Source organism: Mustela lutreola, chromosome 4, assembly GCF_030435805.1.
Source record: "Mustela lutreola isolate mMusLut2 chromosome 4, mMusLut2.pri, whole genome shotgun sequence".
Taxonomy (NCBI): domain Eukaryota; kingdom Metazoa; phylum Chordata; class Mammalia; order Carnivora; family Mustelidae; genus Mustela; species Mustela lutreola.
This window is the reverse complement of record NC_081293.1, coordinates 77,064,709-77,082,087: the sequence shown is the minus strand read 5'-3', so window position 1 is coordinate 77,082,087 and position 17,379 is coordinate 77,064,709. Positions and strand designations below refer to the sequence as shown.

Below are 17,379 nucleotides of genomic sequence, written 5' to 3'. Positions count from 1 at the left end.
TCTTGCTTTGTAGGTCATTTAATCCTTCCTGTAAACCCTGTAGGGTAGGTTACATTATTATTCTAATTTCACCCACAAGGAAACCAAGAGACAAAGCTGCAAAATAACTTGCCCAAGGTCAGAAATCTTGTCTGTGGTGAGGCTGGACCTAAAAGTCAGGTCACAGTGGGGGTGGGGAGGGTGTCATAGGAGGGTCAGTCTGGACTGCCATGAGGTTGGTCTGCCTTGGAAGAGGTTATTTTAAGCCCTGCCAAGGAAGAGATCGCACATTTAAATGTGCAACCTTCCCCTTTGGGTGTCCACAAGAGAAATAATCCCATCCCTGGAAGCCCATCTTCCTCCTCTCTGCTCACTGTTCTTGTTTGTTTTGTGGGAGGCCGGTTATAGTAGAGGATAACACCCCTTTTCCCTTTGCTGTGGCTTGGACACCTGTCCTCTGAGTATCCTGGCAATTTGCAGGTGAGCAAAGACTTAACATAATTGAAAACCTTTGATTAAAGGACAACCAAAACAATAAGTCTTGGTGCTTGATGAAATGTCTTGCAACAAATGGATTGGGTCAAAGCACTTTCTATGCGAAGAATGGATTCCCATGCTCAGAATTAGCTCACTGTGTTTGCTCCCTTCCACAGTTTCTCAGTGTCCCTAGGATGTCCGTCCAGTTTGCAGTAGGGCACTATTTTCATTTCTTAAGCAACGTTGGTGTATAAAATTAATCTGTGATTATTAAATGTCTTATGTCAGGCATTCCCACGATGTGGCTGGTTTTAACAACAACCTGTTGTTTGATCTGTGGAACTTTAAATGCTGATAGATTCTTTAATTTGGAAAATGAAGCGAATCCTGAAGTGTGGATGAATATTGTAAGTCATGCCAAGTCCCAAAGGACATCACATAAGGCAGATGCATGGTCTTATGAGAGCAAAAAGTCTCAAATAAGGGAACAGATAAAACATAGGTGATATTTAAGGTTTCTCTGAGAGTCAAGCTAGGGAGAACTTCTCTTTTGGCTGAGTAAATAACACTTTCCAGTAATGTAAAGCAAAAAAGAATTTATAGGCAACCTCCTTGTTTGAATTTATATTTTAAAAATATTAAAAATTTCTATTCCAAGCCCCTTGGATATTATATATGACCGCCTTCTCCCCAACCAAAAGGGGTCTCGAGAATTAGCTGGCTGGAGAATATAGTTCTGTCAGAAAGATGGGTCAATACCTAATGCCATCTCTACCCAACTACCCACCCCCAAATTTGCCAATAGCAGACATTTTTTAATATTCTGCTAATTTTTTAAAATCAAGACTTTACATAATAAATCGATTTTGCAGTTACCTGGGGCTACAGATTTCAGATAATTCACCCCAATAAGGACAGACAAGATGCTTTGTTCTAGTTCCTTCCAAAACACTTTGGAGAAGATGTAGAGCTAATGTCTGTGTTTTCACGGGGCAGAGTGAGATCATCACCTATAATGGCTACCCCAGTGAAGAGTATGACGTCACCACTCAGGACGGGTACATCCTCAGTGTCAACAGAATTCCCCATGGACGAAGAGGTGCCCGGAGCCCAGGTACGAGATGAGTCTATCCTGTGAAGGCAACGGCATATCACTACACCTTAGGACTGGCTTTCCACTGAGAGAATGACTGGTTTATCAAACTTGGCTCAATTCTTAGATTAGTCTTTAAACAGTTAAAGGGAGTCTCCTTCTTTTCCAATTTTCTGAAGACAGCCAAGAACCTAAAAATATGACGGGCAAGACAGATCTTGTTGACAGCAAACAGGCTCGCTTGCTGGGGGTGTGAATGCAAAGGCGGGACCAACATTTCTTTCATTCGTGACTCATTTCTCATGTGAAAAATTGCTGCATCCCAGGAAAGGGATTTCTTCACTTGCAAAGAGGTTGGCTGGGTTGCATGAAGTCTCTCCTGCCCCCTTTAGAATCAATAGGCCCCCTTCGGCAGGACTAAAAAATCAAATTAGATGACCCTGACATTTCTGAAACTTTTTCCAGGAAGGAAAATTGGAACATTCTTCCTTTATTTTGATCCGAGGGACACAAGTTTTGTGGGAGGAAGGAGCATGGTGTTGATGTGGCCTAAATTCTAGCATGAAGAGCCAGCCACGCAAAAGCAGAGGAAATTACTCTTTAAGTAGGGACAAGTCACTGCAAAGCTCAGGATGAGTGAGGAACAGAGAAGAAGGAGCAGAGTATCTGGGAAGACAGGAGGGCAAATCCTGTACCCCATCACTGCGCTGTCCGTCCTGCCATTCGTATTCAGAGGCTGCTGAAATGGCCCTGTTTGACTTCTGTCCTCCAAGAAAGAAAGGCATAATTCTAGAGATTCAGAATGAACATTGAGAGTGGGACAAAGGCGAGGGTAAGAGACAAATGGCAGAAGTCAAAGTTGACTCTGTGATCACTAACAAATCAGTTTCTTGGACAAGTTCCTCTTCAGAATGTACTTAACCAAATATTGTTCATCCCGTATCCGAAATTCAGATCAACAGGCCATCCTGAGTCTTCCAGTTAATCTTCGCTTTCTTTCTTTCTTTCTTTCTTTCTTTCTTTTTTTTTTCTTCTTTTCTAAATCTGGCAACACCAGGCTTGGAGGGAGGGGGCTGGGAACCATAAAAGGAGGGCATTTTTCTCCTTTCCAAGGAGGAAGAATTTGGGAAGGTTTGGAGTTAAGAACCATGGGTTAAGTGTATTATTCTAAAAACTTTACATTAATTTATATCGGAGAAACCTCTCAGCATTCCTAAGAGGTCAGTACTATGAATAGTTATCATTTTACAGGTGATGAACCTGAGCAGGCTGTGTAACAGGCTCAAAGTCACACACACATAGCGAGTGATGGAATCAGGACTCAAACCCAGCCAGCTCCAGAGCCTATACTCTTAAGGCGCTATATTATGCTGCCTTTTGAAACCTTCTGCACTGGTTCAGCCTCATCTCCCTGAATACCCTCTCCCTCAAGAATCTGACAGTCATCAGAGGGATGTTAAGCTGACTCTATTATATTTGGGGTTTTCAAATGCTCTCTGGTGGGCAGAGGCTGGGGATTTGGCTAGAAGCTTGGAGAGGAAATCAGTCACTGTCCATTTATGCTCCCATCCTCCTCCTCCCTGGAAGAGGCAAGGGATTCCATCAGACATGATCATTTTCCTGTCTTTGCCAATCAGACCCCAGAGATATGCAAATGTGAATTCCTAGAGCTGGGAGCACAGTTTACAAGCACCCACTGCGGTGTGAAACAGAACTGGGCTTGCGTCCTGGCTCTGCATCTTGTTAATTAGGTGGCCCCTTGGGAAAGGTACTTCACTACCTTAAAGCTCAGTTTCTGCAGCTGTAAAATGAGGATCCTTAAAGTAGTCGCTACTCGGTAGAGGTATCATGAGGCCATAACAAGCTCTTGCATGTTCATCCGTCAGCACAGCACCAGGTGTAATAAACATGCTTGAGAAACTTACACGTGACTCTCCTCCTCTACACCAATGACAAGGGGAAAGGTGAATGCTGGTTTTGGGTTTTGCTTCTTCTGTTGTGGGGTGTGTATGTGGGAGGGGTTTCTATCATGTTCCTGAGATGTTCTTTTTATCATAAATTATTTTCTCTCCCCTCTCTCTCTTCTCCCTTCCTCCTTCCAGGACCCCGGCCAGTCGTGTATTTGCAACATGCCTTATTTGCAGACAATGCCTCTTGGTTGGAGAATTATGCCAATGGCAGCCTTGGGTTCCTTCTAGCAGATGCAGGTTATGATGTCTGGATGGGAAACAGTCGGGGGAACACTTGGTCAAGAAGGCACAGAACATTGTCCGTCACTGAAGAAAAATTCTGGGCCTTTAGGTAAGCCTCATCTAAGAAAAATCATGTGGAAAGTTGGAGACAATTTCTTTGAATATAATAGTGTGGGTGATATTAATAATAATTCATAACACTGGAAGGCACATAGTTCCTTGTAGTTTCTACTAATATCTCAAAGCAAAGAAACAGCAGGAAGTTAGATTTCCACTGATTGGCCCACAAGTTAGCTACATCATTTTAACGAGATGGTTTTTTAACATCCAGTTCTATCCAATACTATACAATATAAATATGTCCCAAGGGACAGCTCAGGGAATTCCTGTGACCAAGGAACACACTCATTCAATCAATGTTTGCTGAGTGTCTCCTGTATGTACAGTTATAGGCTCTGAGCACTCAAGAGTGAGAAAAGTGCCCATCTTCATGAAACGTCTATTCATTCTAGTGCTGCTAATCCAGGTCTTTTCTCTTGGACAGAGATGGTGTGTGCCGGTACTGTATTTTATTTAGAGAAATTCTGGTTGTAACTGTAGTAGATACCATTTTCAAGAGAACCCCGATATGAGGTCTTTAAAACCTTGCTGATGGGCCATAGAGAACAATGTCCTCGTATGCTACCTCCTTCTTTCACTGAAAGTATTTCTGCTGTCACCAGAGGACAGGCTGATTCTTGTAAGATATTTCCCTGTGCAAGGCTAAGCTCCCTGTTGGTTTGCAAGCCTGCTGCTAGAACAGAGTGTGCATTCCTCCCATGCTAATGAAATATTCAGCACCCGCTGGCAGGTGGGGAATCAGGAAGGGTAGAATAAATTGTTAGGGTCAGAGCCTTTGGGCAGGAACAAACATCAGGAAATATTTTGCGTCACTGCCCCTTGGCAGGGAGCTTGGAACTTGTTTGCTGTAAGACATCACAAGAATTTTCTTATACTTGGGAGTGTCAGCCTACAGATTTCCTTACGTGTCCTTTTGATAAGCAACCCTTGAGCCCATAGGCTACCTGGAACCACTGAGTATTTTGAAGGTCTTTTTGTTCTCCTGCGTGAATGCCAGCTGAACTGGTGCTGTGGCATTTTGGTAGATACGGAACATGTCTCTGATATGGGAAGAAACATCAACAGCAGGTGCACCTGAGTCATGCCTTGCCTGTCATCCAGTCCCTTGAGCAGGTCTGCTCCCAAATGGGCATGAAGGTCATTTCACAGATGAGCAAACTGAAGCTCAGAGCATTTAAGTAATGTATCAAGAGTTTCAGCCAGAGTCATGATCCGCCTCCAGGTCTGCTTCCAAAGCTGAGTGTTCTATAGCCTGAAGGTCTGGAAGGGCCCTGTGGCTGTTTGAAGAAGAGGCAGGCCGAGCAGGAGAAGGGGGAGTGGATGGGAGGAGGAAGGGGAGGACTGGCCTTCAGACCGCACACACAAGGCTTGAAATCAGTCCTGCTATTAGACAGTAACACACAGAAATGCAGCAAATGGAAGCCACACTAGCCCACATGTAATTGGATAAAGAATGAAGTGCCCACCAGCATTCTGGGCATGAAAAATAGGTGAGCGGGTGCTCTGAGTGTTCAACTTGGTGGCAGGTACTTACAAGCCCCTGTTTCATTTTGCAGTTTTGATGAAATGGCCAAATACGATCTCCCAGCAATAGTAGATTTAATTGTAAATAAAACCGGTCAGGAGAAGCTGTATTTCATCGGGCACTCACTTGGCACTACAATAGGTATGTTTACAAATGTCAGTGTTTTACAAGGGTCAGGGCCTCACAGGTGTTCACCTTTCTTGAATTTCAGAAACTGCATGTTGGGCAAATCTTTCCTCCATTTCTGGTTACAACAGCACTTTTGTAATGGTGATAGAATTTCCATGTGCCCCAAATTTGCAAAGAGTAAGTTTCTAGGTCCCCTCTGCATGAAACTAGTAACGCCTAATGACATGAAATATCCCTGAAGTATGTGTCGATCATACCTTCCTCACAACCCATTTGGGATTTTAAAAAATAGTAAAAGGGTGAGGTTATACTGACATTTAAATGAATTGAAAATAATACAATCACTTTTTTTAAAAAGATTTTATTCATTTACCTGACAGAGATCACAAGTAAGCAGAGAGGCAGAAGTGGGGTGGGCAGGCTCCCTCCTGAGCAGAGAGCCCAATGTGGGGCTCAGTCCCAGAACCCTGGGATCATGACCTGAGCTGAAGGCTGAGGCTTTAACCCACTGAGCCACCCAGGCGCCCCCGATCACTTTTTTTTTTTTTAAGATTTTATTTACTTATTTGAGAGATAGAACACATGAGAAGGGGCAGGGACAGAGGGAGAGGGAGAAACAGACTCCCCACTGAGCAGGAAGCCCAATGTAAGGCTTAATCCCCAGACTCCAGGATCAGGACTTTAGCCAAAGCAGACATTTAACCAACTGAGGCACTCAGGCGTCACTCTGGTCACTTTTTTTCTTTTAGTTGATACACAAAAGCATACATCAACTGGGTTTATCTATTTAACGTGCAATTTAGTATTTATGAACTAGCAATTTAATGCAAGTACTATGTAGAAAATGTTTAGAAGTCCAAGACCTTTCTCTTTGAAAATGTACTTCCTAATGATTTCCTAGATCTTTTCAGAAGAAATAAAAAATCCAGCTCCAAATAAAAATTTAGAGGAATTCATTATATGAATATTGTGAATTTGTTAGTGATCTTCCACTAAAACTTCCAATTTTAAGGACACAGATTCAAATTAGGTCCATATGAACACCCCCCCCCCCCAACCCCAGTGAGGGTGTCTGGGCGTGTGGAGGAACCAGATAGAGACAGAATGGCTTGAATAGGGTCTAGAAAGTGGGCAGGATGTAGATGTGCTCTTACATCTGATCTGCAAAGAAAACAAAATATCTGATCAGCATTTCTCTGCCTTGTATGTAGGGCATGAATTTTTCAGTGGACATCCTCTGCATTTGGGGCAGAGCAATTTTTGTTATGTGGGAAGGACCCACTCTTCACAATACATTTGGCAACCCAGGCTCCGACTCACACTGCTGGTCAGTGTGAGCACGGAACAACTCACCTCCACACACTTCCAGAGATCTTCTACAGGAAGTGTTAGACCAGTATACGAGTTTCAGTCTTTGTATCAATTGCTCGGCCAATTAATACAAAGTCAGCTCTTTTTCTGGCCAAGATGGTTTCAGTGTTTCAACAAGACTTTCAGGGAGGGAAAAAAAAAAAAAAAAAAAAAAAGCAAGCTTGAGCGCACACACACATGCTTACACACAGTGGGGGGCCCAGAAAGGCATCTCAGGGAACCAAAATACACATATAGAACACATCCTTGCCCATGCAGGGCTGCTCTCCACCCTTATTCTCATGGGGCTTGAAATGCTTGCTATGCTGTTGCTGAAAAGTCAAAGAGGATGGAGATGGCTGGCCTTATCAGGACCACAGGGGACTGAGAGAAATCAGGGAACATTCTAGAGGTCAGTGAGCACCCAGTAAAGCACTGGAAGGGATGACATCTCTTTGCACTGTGAGAAAAAAGCAACTGCGGGATCACTGGATAATACCACATCAAGAACTGATGCATTCCCCTCCTGTGAACAGACTGTTTACTTCTGGAAGCTCTGTGACTCACCCTGGAATCTCAGGGTTGGGGTAAAATGACAGCATTGTCAGCACTTAGCCCACACTGGGGGGTGAAGCTGTCCCCGGGCTCACGCAGCTTATCCCTCACTCTCCCCAGAGAAGTCGAATTGTCTAGAATACAAGAAAAATGGATACAAGAGCAGACAGGACTAAGGGCATGTTATCTTCACAGAATAACTCAGAAGAGTTTCTCAGTTCACCCGTGGGATTATTGCAACAGAAGGAAAAAGTGTCAAAGCAGAATTCCACTTTTGCTAGTAGAAATGTTGCCTCAGTATTTTCTAATTTTTACAAGATTGTCTTGTCTCCTGTTCTCTTAGGGTTTGTAGCCTTTTCCACCATGCCTGAACTGGCACAAAGAATCAAAATGAATTTTGCCTTGGGTCCTGTGGTCTCATTCAAATATCCCACGGGCATTTTTACCAGTTTTTTTCTACTTCCAAATTCCATAATCAAGGTAGGCTCCTCATTTTTGCCAAAATGTCTCTGAGGGTCCCATTTTGGATCGTAGACTCTTACTATTTTAAAGTCTATTATGAAGCAATAGTGGGAAAGTAGGAAATTTACATGAAATCTGTAGAAACCAGACTCTGTGACCATGTGCTTTGTGTGTGTGTATGTGTGTGTGTGTGTACCCATGTACATGTCTACGATTCCCATATATAACTTACTATACTCAGTCATGAACAGATCTGAGTATATGTCAGAATTTCTATCTGAAGTGAGCACAGTGTAGCTGAAAGTCCACTCAAGTTTTCTTGTTCCGTTCTTATTGCACTGGGCAGTCAGTAAATTCACAATGCCCAAGTGAAAGACATTTTTCAAGTTCCCTATAATCCCTGACATTTCTGACTTTAATATTACATGAGCCTGAATACTACAACCCCTTCCTGTAACGGAGTTTGCTTTAATTTACTAAGGCTACGATTCCAAAATCTAAATGTCTTACAGCTCAATTATTTGTTCAGAATTTATTGGTTATTTTCCAAGGTTGAAGATGTAGTTTGGTTGCCAATTGTGAATTTGGGACTTTATCCATCAAAAGTCTTTTATATATATATATATATATTTTTTTTTTCTGTTTGCTTTTTCTTTCTCTAAAAAGGACATTGCTGTGATAAACATAGTATTTTGGCAAAATTGCCCCTTCGATTTAGGGTGTCAGCTAAAATGGATTTGGGCCAAAATGAAATCAAGTAGACTGATAAGGGTTTCACAGTAATTCACATGTAAAATGAGGCCCTGGCTTAATGTGAAGGGGTGAGAATGGAAAAAAAAAAAAATTTGTGGGCAAACACAAGGATGAATTTCCATAGAACCTAATGATTTGTTGCATAGTTTATTGTGTTGTTTACTATAAGCTCAGGTGATGCAAGTTCCCTTTTGTGGGGTTGATGGTTCTGTTGCCAAAATGTGACTAACATCAGTTAGTTTGGGATGTTTTCTACATTTGGGTAGAGTTCAGCAGACAAAATAGTTACATTACATTGGGAGGCAGATACATCTGTCTCTACATCATTTTTATAATATATAGCTTTGTGGGCATAGGTAGGTCTGAGGCTTATGTCAGTTTCCTATAACTGACTCTCAGATTTCTTGCCCCTTTCAGTGCCATCCCCTGATCCCTCCCACCGCTTCATGTCTGTGGCCAGAAACTCCAGTCCTTCCAACTGGGCGCCCCGCACCCAAGCTTACTCTCTCAAACCCTACACGTTTTAACTGTGCTGCATCCCGTGATTTCAAGTATTTTCTGTGCAGTGGTCCCCTTCCCTCAGTACGAATGCCATGGTCTACTTTCCAGTCCAAGAGCTGGCTCCACTGGGACACTGCTAAAAAGACAGTGTGCCCATAGGTAGTAGGGAAAAATCCTGCTTTTCCTTCCTAGTCAAGGCAATGTCTAGCCTTAAGGAGAAAATGTTCCACCTCTCTTGCCAGTTAATGAGAAATGAGAAACAGAGGCAGTCACTGATTGGACGGGATAGGGGAGCTCCACCACGGAGAAGTTAATTTGGAGTTGAAGAGCCTGAATGCAATCTCTTTTTAAATGATATTTGTTGATCTTCCCTGGATAGAGATGGATTCACAAGTAGTTCCTTTTCCCAAGTGACTTAGTCTCCTTAGCAGAAACACCAAATACAAATGGAAATGGATCTCTAAGAATCCTTATTCCTGGGATGAAGGGAATGTCAAGAAGCCAGAAATCCGTTCTTGAAAGGATAATTATTGTTTATTTTTACAGGGTATTTTTGGTACCAAAGGTGTATTTCTAAAGACAGGAAAGGAACCCGCCCTCAAAATCTGCAACAATAAAATATTATGGGTGATATGTAGTGAATTTTTGTCCTTATGGGCTGGATACGACAAGAAAAATATGAATATGGTATGTACAATGATTATGGGGCCATTTGATGCTTTAAGAGATTCCAGCTTTTTTTAGACTCACTTTGGTGGATCTATCACGCTGCATAAACTAATGTGGTTTTCTAAACTGTAAAGGCAGAGATTTGCTATGCCTAGATTGAGTATTCAATGGTGCATGATTATGAAAACTGGGGGGAAGAGTAGGCAGGTTCATCCTTCCATCCACGGTCATATTAGGAAAACAGATGTCCATCATGAGTAGGAGTTTTGCCCATTCCCTATCAGCCACCATACTATAGTCAATGTGATTTTAGAAATGATACCCTGCATTTAAAAAAAAAAAAAATCACAGAAAAGAAGAGAAGTCCATATAAGCGTAGAACTTATTTCCTCTGTGCCTTCCTTTGTTGGGTGACTTTGGCCTCGGTTAAAACTCCCCACTTAACTTGGAAAGCACAAGACAAAATGGAACAGAGATAGAACTCTTCTCCCTCAAAAGATGAGCAAGGCTGTTTCATCAACTCTTCGTTTCCTGTTATGGAGAATTCAAGGAGGAGGCGTGTATATCTGCAGGCTACTGTGGTTGGATGGCTAGCTCTGTCACATTGCATATGACGGCCAGCGAGGCTGATACAGCGAAGCCAGTCCCCAAATGACCCTTCTCGCCAGCCATCCTACTCCTATTCAAGAGGCGAACTTGAGCCAAACCAAAATAGGAGAAGGACCATTGTTCAAAGTCTTCTTATTCAACAATAAATATTTTCAACTCTGCAGAGTTCTAAGACATAGGATTCCCATTACTAGTATATCTCTATAATTTTTATCTCTATAATGTTTACAAAGACCAAAGCACAGTGCATCTGAAGTGATTATATTTAGTTTTTCTTCTGCAATATTTTATTTTAGCCTCAAAAAAGCCTGGCACAGTATGATTTTTAGTATGTTCATTTAATAGGTGAAAATACAGAAACCCACAAGTTGACCAAAGTCACAAAGCTTATAATTAACAGGGTTAAGTTCCGAGGCCCAGGTGGTGGGACGGGCGGATCAGGGACCATGCACACCCACGCGCATGCGCACAGCACCCCTCCACGCTCCGAAACCCCGCTTGCAAATTACCCTGGAGCTGGTGCAGGATTGCGCTGAAGCAACCCATGCTTTTACTCACAGTCAGGTGCCTGACCTGAGCTCTTCCTTACCTAGGTGATTCAGCCTCTTCATTTCCCAAACCCCGTCTGGGTTTGCTACTCTTAGAACACTCGTTCTCTGCTTCTGGGAGGTATTGTTCCTTTCCCTGAGTGATTTCTGGCATACTATGTTTTCTTTCCCTCCAGAGTCGAATGGATGTGTATATGTCACATGCTCCCACTGGATCATCAATGCAGAACATCCTGCATATAAAACAGGTAGTGTCTTTGCCATGGAAGGACTCTCCAATCTCATTTCAGCACATCTGAAAGGAGAGAGTTAGCAGGTCTACCCCCTAGAAGTTTTGAAACTGGCTTCTACTTTGTCTCCATCACCGTCTCTGGTTTGATTTCCCCAGATTGTAAGGAAAAGGGCAAGTTATGGTATAGACCAAGTAGGTGACAAAAATGAGCCAAGTCTTAGATGGGAGCTTGGAAAACAGACCCTGAGCTGAAGCAGGAGGTAACCGGGGAAAGCCTCATGGGATCGAACTTTCCTGGAGAGAGCTACCCGAGCTTTGACTGCCCCCTGAGGAGTCCTGATTTTCCCTTCGCTGTCCCTTCAAACCAAGGGCAGTCATTGCTTCCCTTTCTGCTGGCCTTGTGCTTCTAAAAGCACAAATGTATGAAATGTAAAATGTATTTCTATCCTTCTAATGACCCAGGAGTCTTATTTTCTTCCCAGGGCACAGTGGTTTTCTAAGATTTACTGTTAACAATTGTGATTCTTACTCTGATGGTTTTTTCCAAAAAACATGTATTTCAGCTTTACAGATCTGATGAATTCAGAGCTTATGACTGGGGAAGTGAAGCAGAGAACATGCATCACTACAATCAGGTGAGCTGTTTGGAATGGCCCCAGAAGGGTGGCTTTGAGACATTATAATAAGAAATTATTGGAGGGTGAAAAGAATCTAACCTGATGATTGGTGGCATTCCCATTGAAAGAGCTTTTTAAAAAGTGACTAATTTAAATATGTGTTCATTGCAGAACATCTAAAAATAAATAGGATAGAAATAAAAGAGGCATGTCCGAAGGAATTAAAATAATGTATAATCCCTCCACCCACAGAACACAAGATGTATTAATATTTTACTGCATTTATCCTAGTCTTCTCAGTGTCGCTGCTTTCACACAAGTTTTAATCTTGCTTTTTCATGTATGGTTACACAAGACCTAGCCAGTGCCATGGAGGTGGTTTTTAACATATATTTCGTTGACTGTATAATAATGAAAATTGTTTTTTAAAAATCTATAGAAGTGTACAGGGAAAATGAATACCCGGTTCTTGATATCAACAGAAAAAAATATAGGATCCCACATGAAAATTAAAAGAATATTATCCACCCATGATGAGTTGAGCTATTAGCCACATTTTGTTTTTGTTGTTTATTAAAAGATCTCATTTATTTCCTTGACAGAGAGAGAGAGAGAACACAAACAGGGGAACCAGTAGGCAGAGAGAGAAAGAGAAGCAGGGTCTCTGCAGAGCAGGGGGACCCTGATGTGGGACTCGATCCCACTGACCCTGGGATCATGATCTAATCCAAAGGCAGTTGCTTAACCAACCAAGCCACTCAGACACCCTTTAGCCTCTTTTTTCCATCTGATATTTCACACTAGAATTTGTAGACTCATTTAGGCCTTCTGTTCCTGTGATAAATCCTGTTGCCACCATTTCTTTTCTCAAATTCAAGAGCTGGGCTTCTTTATATGAACCAAACACATTAAATTAAATTTTCCCAATGTTTTCCCAGACTGATGTATTGAAGGCAATTTATGAGTGCAAATATGGACCAATTACGTTGTTTCTAAGCATCAAAACAGTCAATCAGACCAGCCAATTTCTCCATTAGTGAATGGATTGAATTGTGGGACAAATGATTCTACTAGCCCTAAGGACAACTAAGAGAGCTATGTACATTTTTATTATTTTTTAAGCTTGATTAAGGTGTAATTTACATACAATGAAATTCACAAATTTTCCAATTCAGTGAGTTTTGGCAAACACACTCATTTGGGTAACCATGCCATAATTTAGATATAGAAGTTACCACTACCCCCAGATGTTTTCCCCTGCCCCTCAGACTGTATATATTCACAGATGCATATATTTGCAAATGCTTAGAATAAGTCCAGGGAAAAAAGAAAAACAGAAAAACAAAAACAAAACAAAATTAAAAAAAAAAAACAAACAGCCACAACAAATGTGAAAAGAATTACCTTCAGAGAGGGAAGAAAGGCAGACTGAACGGGGAGAATGTGAAGGAATTAAGGAGACTCTCAATTTGGATTTGACATAATTCTTTTTTCTTCCATTATTTTTTAAAAAGATTTTTATTTATTTATTTGACAGACAGAGATCACAAGTAAGCAGAGAGGCAGACAGAGAGAGAGAGGGGGAAGCAGGCTCCCCACTGAGCAGAGAGCCCGATGATGCGGGGGGCCTCGATCCCAGGACAGAGGGATTTTAAGGCAGAGGCTTTAACTCACTGAGCCACCCAGGTGCCGCTCTTCCATTATTTTTAATGAGCATATTATATTTATAAATTGTTTCCATTTACAAGAAAATAAAATAAAAATGTCACCCATACACTTAAGACCATTGTTAGTCAAGCTCTTTCTTTTTCAGCTTTATTGAGGCAAAATTGACAAATAAAATGTTAAGACCGAAGGATACAACGTACTGACTTAAGTGTGTGGGAGGGTCAGTGTCCTTAGAATTTCTCCATGGTTCGCTGGCTCCATCTGAGTCCAGGATGATCCTGTTTGCTTTGAGTATGATTTTAGGCCACTTGAAGTTAATTTTTATTCTATTCTAGCCTCATTACTTTGCCGTCTTCTTAAGTTCCTAGGCCAATCTTTGAGCCTGTTGCATTTTATCGAGAATAAGGAGACTCACCCGTGTAAGCTCCACGAGGGTAGAGATTTCCTTCTGTTTTGTTCACCAGATGTTTTCTCACCTGGGAGAGGCCCTGGCACTTCCTGGGCCCTTAACACCTACTTGTTGCATGAATGAAATTTCTTAAAGTCCCTCTTATGCATCCTAAAATGTCGCTGTCCCCTTCTCTTCTCCCTTCCTCTTTCAGAAAATGAAGACCCACTTATTTCCCAAGTTTATGGGCCTGTGCCCTTGGCCCCATCTCTTCTTATCTCCTCTTCCTCCTGGTTCCCATTACACTCTTTTTTTTTTTTTTTTTAAGATTTTATTAATTTATTTGACAGACAGAGATCACAAGTAGGCAGAAAGGCAGGCACAGAGAGGTAGGTAAGCAGGCTCCCTGCTGAGCAGAGAGCCCAATGTGGGGCTCCATTCCAGGACCCTGAGATCATGACCTGAGCCAAAGGCAAAGGCTTAACCCACCGAGCCACCCAGGCGCCCCTCCCATTACACTCTTAAATTAATTGCTGTTCTTTATGAAAAACAAACAAAAAAGCCTTCCATCAACCTACGGAATCTATCACTCATCATTCCAACCCTCTCATTTTTTTTTTTTTTTTTAAAGATTTTATTTATTTGTCAGAGAGAGGGAGAGAGAGAGCGAGCACAGGCAGACAGAATGGCAGGCAGAGGCAGAGGGAGAAGCAGGCTCCCTGCCGAGCAAGGAGCCCGATGTGGGACTCGATCCCAGGACGCTGGGATCATGACCTGAGCTGAAGGCAGCTGCTTAACCAACTGAGCCACCCAGGCGTCCCCCAACCCTCTCATTTTAATCAACATTTTTTTTTTTAATATTTGAAAGGGCTGAGTTTCTCCATTTCTTCCCCTCTTCCACTCACTCCTGAACCCCAGAGCTGGAGTTTGGGTCTTCATTTTTCTATTACAGCTACTGTATCTAAAGTCACTTGTGCCTTTTGACTGCCACATCCAATGGCCTGCTCCAATGCATGTTCTGTGAGCTCCCACGCACCTTTGCCATTCACTCCCCCAACCCAGACTTCCATAATGCGCTGATCTTGAGTTTTGCCTTCTCTTTCTGATTATTTCCCTCATCCTCCCGTCGCCTCTGGCTGCTTTCTATCGCCCCCATTCACAAATGATCAGCCTTCTTCCTCTCTCTCTTTCTCCATTGGAGAATGTAGTCCTAACCTATAGCTTCAATTGTCCCTTCTCTGGACCATCCCTGCTGCATGTCTAGATTGTTCCAGAATCTACCTCCAGCCTATTCCTTCCTCAAGGCATCTCAGACCAATGGCCCTTACAGTTACCCTCAGACAGAACTCTGAGAAATGACCCTGCCTCATCCTCCCAAACTTCTGAAAGATGTCAAAATACCTTAGCCTGGCCCTTGACTATCTGTCTCCGATCTTCTACCCTCCTGCATTCTCTCACACAGTTTCGTCCCGGGGTTCTCTGGACAGCTTGCCATTCTGACCGTGGTGTACGTGTTCTTGCTACCTGCTAGGAAGCCCTCTCACCCTTATCCTTATGTGACAGAATCCAACTGTCCTTCCAGAGTCATTTCAGATGATTCCTCTTCCTCAGAAGCTCCCAACCAGAAGCTGTGTCTTCTTCACCTTCACTGCCATTGTATTTGGGGAGTGTTTAGTGGCATTTGACATACCCTACTTTGTAGGCAAATGTCTGTTGACCTATCTTGCGTCCTTCCTTCACACTCCTTGAAGATACGGACCATTGCAGGCTTCCCTCGGTGCCTGACAGAGCTGCACTTGTAGTCAATGCTGAGCCCAGTAGCTGAACCCAGCTGTTGCTGTGAGGAGATTTCTCTCACAAAGGCTCTTTCTTTCTCTTCCGTAGAGCCGTCCCCCGCTCTATGACTTGACTGCCATGAAGGTGCCTACTGCTATGTGGGCTGGTGGCCATGACGTCCTTGTGACATTCCGGGATGTGGCCAGGATAATCCCCCAAATCAGGAATCTCCAGTACTTCGACCTCTTGCCTGACTGGAACCACTTCGATTTCATCTGGGGCCTGGACGCTCCCCAGAGAGTGTATAGTAAAATCATAGCCTTGATGAAGTCATACTCCTGATGGCAAGGAATTCCTTCTTGGTTAAAAGTTGCCTGCCAGCCCAGGGGAGGCTTTGGGAAAGAGACTGGTCAGCAGGGAGGCCTCCTCTGGCGTCCTTCAACTCATTTGCTGTTGCTAAGGGTTTCCCTTACCCGACATCCCCACTAGGAGTTATTTCAACTGTGCTGCTCATTGGCTTAAAAATTCTCCCACCTTCCCCCCTCAGTCAGGGGAGGCCCCATTTTTCACTTGTGCGAAATATGCCCTTGGGAGAGTAGTTCAAAGAGGCCTTTTTCTTTCCTCATTAAAGTCAATTTCTTAAAAGGAGAGACTTTGCAAAGGCAGCCATTTGGGAATATATTTTGGGGGGCGGTGATCTTATGACTTACTTGAAATCACCACTAGGGCCAGAGACATGATGGCCATCTGTAAACAGGCCATGAAAATAAGCTCTGGTCCACATCCAGTAGGAAAGAGAACATCACACTGGAAAAGACTAACAAAATGGAAGTATTCCCACGAAGGACTAGGTAGGATATGCTGAATTACTGCTTGTTCTGAAGTTACAACACATAAGAAATAAATCTCTCACGTCTTGCCCTAAAGCTAAGTTAAACTGATCACCAGCAGTGTCTTCACGGTCAAAGTGGGATTTATACTATGGCTTATACCCAAATGACATTTAAAGCAGCTTCCAGAAAGCCTATGGTGGGGAGGGGGGGGAGCGCTAGGAATATTCCAAGTCTTGCTCTATTTCATTCTCTAAATGATGCAGATGTTGATTCTAGGATTTAGTACAGAGTTCCAAGAGCAGCATGAAGTTTTGTGTCCGTTTCTGGATTCCTGAGCAGTGGAAACTTGGAAAAGTTCTTTACCCTCTGTGAAGATGTCACTAACAGAAAACTGTTTACATCCCTCAAGGAATGTACATACCTCCCACAGTTAATTTTTAAAAAGTAATGTATGTTAGCCCCCCAATATTTGCATGTCGGATCAGGGTCTTTTGGATGTCAAATACCACATAATTATTCTTTAATAAATAATTCATACCTCATCATTTATAACCTTAATTTTAAAGTATTTCAAAAGAATAATAATTTTAATATACTGGGGAAGCCATTTGAAGTGCAAATCCATCCATATTTATATAACTTTTATTTACCAAGATTAGACTATCCAAGTTTATCAGTTTTAAGTGAGTTTTATGGAACTCTTCTGAAGAATGAAATGTAGTTTTCTTTTTTATTTTTTTAATTTAAATTCAAGTAGCCAACATATAGTATATCATCAGTTTAAGATGTAGTGTTCAATAATTTATCAGTTGCGTATAACACCCAGTGAAAATGTGGTTTTATACAAACAATACAGTCTTTCAAAGTCACATTTAACCAAATTAACCAAAATGCATTAAATAA

At 42.3% G+C, this 17,379-nt stretch overlaps 1 protein-coding gene across 1 annotated transcript; it reads left to right on the top strand.

Annotated features, from left to right (window-relative positions):
• Positions 1-755: 755 nt before the first annotated feature.
• On the top strand, positions 756-17,018 carry LIPN (lipase family member N). The gene is made up of 9 exons (XM_059172483.1): positions 756-863; positions 1,453-1,570; positions 3,652-3,850; positions 5,418-5,527; positions 7,764-7,900; positions 9,683-9,823; positions 11,139-11,210; positions 11,758-11,829; positions 15,752-17,018. The coding sequence occupies exons 1-9, from the start codon at positions 756-758 to the stop codon at positions 15,983-15,985; spliced, it is 1,191 nt and encodes a 396-aa protein (XP_059028466.1). The 3' UTR covers positions 15,986-17,018.
• Positions 17,019-17,379: the final 361 nt, after the last annotated feature.